The 4,523-nt window shown below is 27.5% G+C and overlaps 1 protein-coding gene across 1 annotated transcript; it reads right to left on the reverse strand.

Moving 5' to 3' along the window:
* Window positions 1-636: 636 nt before the first annotated feature.
* On the reverse strand, window positions 637-2,240 carry LOC110665708 (uncharacterized). Its single transcript, XM_021825930.2, has 2 exons — window positions 1,971-2,240; window positions 637-1,081 (listed from the first exon to the last, which is right to left on the reverse strand). The coding sequence occupies exons 1-2, from the start codon at window positions 2,169-2,171 to the stop codon at window positions 854-856; spliced, it is 429 nt and encodes a 142-aa protein (XP_021681622.2). The 5' UTR covers window positions 2,172-2,240; the 3' UTR covers window positions 637-853.
* Between the last annotated feature and the right edge of the window lie 2,283 nt (window positions 2,241-4,523).

The following is a 4,523-nucleotide window of genomic DNA, read 5'->3' on the forward strand; positions in this document are numbered from 1 at the left end:
GAGAAATACTCTTTAACTCCAGCGTTGAACCATTTTGAGTAATAGACTTTAGACCACATGCTTTACCCTAAGCATGAGGCTTTATTGTCCATTTTATGAAGTAATTACATTTTAACATTTATGTTAGCTGATTGATAATTCAGGAGGGAAAAAAAAAAAAAAAAGAAAAAAAGAAACTGATGTTCTACAAAACATTTTTCACAAGTACTATGACAAAGCAGATTGTTCAAAATCCTATAAATTACTTTGCTATAACATTAGGACAGTCATTTTCTAGCACCATGGGTTACTCAAATTCAAAATCTGACAAAAAGGAATGCTTTTCATTACACTTCAAAACATGCCATGATTCATGAAGATAGATAACAACAACTAATCACCATTTTAATATAATCTACATGTTACTGAGCCAATTTCTCTATCCTGAATAGAATAGAAAGAATAAAATACTCAACAGCATCTAAAGGCAGCACAACCAAAGAAGTCATGAACCCTGAACTCCGAGCCAGAGTAAATGACAAAAATTGTGCAGATTTCTCTAGTAGACTGATAAGATCTTGTAGCAAGTAACATTTGCTTCGTTGTGGCAGCCTTCATGTCCACAACACATACTGCATAAGAAAACATATCTAGATGTGCACTCTAAAATCCTTCTTTATTAAATTCATACTAGAAAATCAACAAGAGGAAGTATAAGGAAGGCAAATTAAGTAGTCAAGAACAATGACAAACTGACAATAGATAAAAGGCGTTAAGAACCATCCATCCAAATGAAGCACAGAATTAAAGGAACAATTGCACATGGAACATTCCTAGTAATCATTCTCTAGTCATGAGATGGTCCTCACACATCTTATTGCTGTTGTTTTTTCCTCTTTATTGAAGGCTTCCTGGCCGGAATATTTAGCTCTGGTAGTACTTTTGATTGGTCAGCATGTGGTTCTTCAGGTAAAGTGCAATGCAAAAACTTCTTGCTTGAACCAACCTGGTTGCAGAACAGCTTCAGCATTTTCCTCCCCCTCATCCATTTAAGCATTATCTTCATATGGGTTTTGCTGTTCAATCCACCAATATTAGACTCCTGTTATGGAACAAAAGAACAAATAAAATGTGATACAGATGAAGGATTTATGATTAGGATCACAGTGCCTTGTTAACATCTCACAATCTCTTGCTTTTACGTTACTGATAAGTGATAAACAATGACATCCCTCTATAAATAAGCACAAATTCATCAACCAACAAGGATTGTTTTCCACAAATAAAAAGTTATAAAATGAAATTAAAAAAAAAAATGCATATGTACATATTGCAGTGGCCTACATATCCTTAATAGGCAGAATTTAAATTTGATAAACATGCTATCAACAAAATTCAAAAGAAAACCCCTATACTTCAACAACAACAACTAAGCCTTAATCCCAAATTAGTTGGTGTTAGCTAAATAGATCTTTTTTGCCTTTAAGTTTGTTTGGGACCAATTCCGAAGTTGTAAATCAGATTATATTACTTCAGTAACTATATATATATACACTCAAATTACAATACTTGCATTATATATATATATATATATATATATATATATATATATATATATATATATATATATATATATATATATATATATAATGCAAGTATTGTAATTTGAGTACAGGTAAATGGTTAAAAATGTAGGTACAAAACAAGAACAGTTGAATTGCAAACAATTGCCAAGAACAAAAAAGGCTTATGAGTAACTTATTAAGCAATCAAAGAAGTGCAGTAATGAACTCAGGGTGGTGGCAGTCAGGGAACATCAAATAAATACAAAGAGACTACATTATCAATTTTTATCAAGACATGCAACAGAAAGGCCGTCTCACTGATATTAAAAATGTGAGGCGTCCAACACATTCGATCCAATAGATTGCAATATATATATATATATATATATATATATTACAATTGATGTTAAATAATAGAGAGAGAACCTTGGCGTAATTCCAAGTGCTGGAAACGTTGAGAGGTCCATGCTGCTTGATGATATTGTAAAGAGAGTGAGAAATTGAAGCAGCTTCAGGGAACGGAACCTTAGGATTTATCTTCCTGACATTCACTGAGCGTTTCCGAGAGAAATACCTCACCACTGAATTCTTTATCATGCCAATGTTTCCGCCACCCACCGAATTCATCTTCCCGATTTCTCACTCCTTTGATTTGCCTTTCTTCCTCACCCCGACGGAGCGCTAATTAGGGTTTTAACTTTCTCACTTCCACAGTCGCATAATATTGCCATGCGCTACTCACGTGCACCATTTCTATTTTCTTTGCCTTATTAATATTTCCAATTCCGAGTCTGCAACTTTCCTTTTTGATTTTTCAGCACTGTGTTATCTTATGACTTATAAAATTAGAAATTCAAATATTAAATGGTTGTTTTCTCCCTCAATTATTCATTAATTTATTTTAATTAATTTTTTACTATAAACTATTCCCGTTATATATATTTATAAAATTTATTTTTTTCTATATAATTTTTCATTATTTGTTATATATAATATAATATTATCAGATATTATAAATATTATATTTAATTATTTAAATTAAATTATTAATTTTAATTTTATTTTAATAATTATATAAATAAATATTTATTAATTCAAAATGATTGTATTTTGGATCACATTTCTAGTTATGTGTTATATATAATAATAAAATACTTATAAATTTAAATGCAATAAAATAAAAAACTATAATAATAAATTTTAAAAATATAAATAAGTGAGACTATTTAAAAATTCAAATAAATTAAAAAAAAGTTAGTTTATTGAATTAAATTTTATTTCATTGAATTAAATTTATTTAAATATTATTATTTTATTTTAAAAATTAATTTGCCTATATTATTTTTTATAATTTAAAATAATATCAATTTGTATAATGGGGTTTTAAAAAAATATTTATAAAATTAAAAATATGATAATTTTTAAAATATATTTTGTAATTTAGTGCATTATCAATATAAAACTTTTATTTTCATTATATTGATATCTTGAAATTTTATGTTGTCATATTATATAAATAATTTTAAAGCTTATTTAGTATATTATTTAATATATCTAATAAGCATTTTTATTTATAAATTAAAATATAAAAATAAATATAAATTTAATCATGTATTTTTAATTAATTCATATTAATTATATAATTAGTACTTTCATGTAGTCATTTTTTTTTCTTTTTATTCCTTTTGTATCTTCTCTCATTTTTATTATTTTGAAAATTTAAAACATAACAACTTAAAATTAATTTTGAGAAGAGAATAATTTTTCACATAAATATATACAAAATATAACTAGACTTTTTTATAACCTTATAATCAAAATAAACTATCTAACTAAAATTTACTAACAAATTGAAAATTAAAAAAAAATATATGTTCATGGGCATAAAATATTAACAAATTATAAGTAATTTATATTTAAATTAAATAGACTCAAAAAAATTAAAATATCATATAATTGTTAGTAGTATGCCCTAGAGCATATCATTTAGTATGTATCTTGTACATATTTTTATTAATAAAAGGCATTTCCACTTTTCTGTTTACATAATATATTTATGTGTAATAGAAAAGGTCCATTGATATTTTGTTAGAAATATTATTCTTAAGTTGTTAAGAATATGAGTGACAATATTTCTAGCACAAAGTATCATAAATAGGTTCACAATCGAGGATACTTCATAATAAGAACATGACTTATCCAGAAAGATTATATTCATAATTGTTCCCAAGTTATTTATATGAGATATAAATAAGATGGAATTGTAAGTCTCATGCCATATAACAAACATGATAGGCACTTATAAATGATAAGTAGGCCGAACTAGTGATACTTATGACAAGCACATGGAGTTTACTCTTGTCAATATTTTGTCATAAATCATATCAGTGCATATAATCTTTAGACCTGAGATAGCACAGTTATCTTGTATATAGGTAGTTTGAGTTTGATACTACTTTCATACTTGTACTGTGTATGGGTATATGGGCATCTGTTGGCTCCTACTACTTATATATGGAGGTAGATGTTGATCAAGATGGAATATGTTCCTCTAAGTAAATAGAGATAAAATCTTATGTTCATTTAATTGTTCTTGATGTTTCAAGTTCCTGGCCAGGACAGATAGATTTATTCAGAAAAGAGTTTCTAATGAGAAAATCTTTTTAATCAAGAACTGGAATTAAAAGAGAACATAATATTCATAGCAAATAGAGTTTGACATAAACCATGACTCCAGCTTGAGTTGGGATTTTGTAACAGAGAGATTCTAGTGCATGGTAACATATTGTAACACCCCTAATTGTATAGCCTGGTAGATTTCACTGTTCTGGTGACCGGTGTCAGTCCGGACAATTAAGGAGATTAGAACCACACTTAAGACAACTAGAGAAGCCTAAACACAAATACTTAGTAATGTTCAATTAGTTAAATATAAATAAGAAAAACATAACAGAAGAAGTTAAACGAGCCGAGAGTCAC

Source organism: Hevea brasiliensis, chromosome 9 (assembly GCF_030052815.1).
Source record: "Hevea brasiliensis isolate MT/VB/25A 57/8 chromosome 9, ASM3005281v1, whole genome shotgun sequence".
Taxonomy (NCBI): domain Eukaryota; kingdom Viridiplantae; phylum Streptophyta; class Magnoliopsida; order Malpighiales; family Euphorbiaceae; genus Hevea; species Hevea brasiliensis.

Coding starts and splice junctions, on each gene's coding strand:
- LOC110665708 (XM_021825930.2), bottom strand. CDS start 2,171: ATGAATTCGGTGGGTGGCGGAAACATTGGCATGATAAAGAATTCAGTG. Junction 1,082..1,970: donor GCACTTGGAATTACGCCAAG/GTTCTCTCTCTA, acceptor GTTCCATAACAG/GAGTCTAATATTGGTGGATT.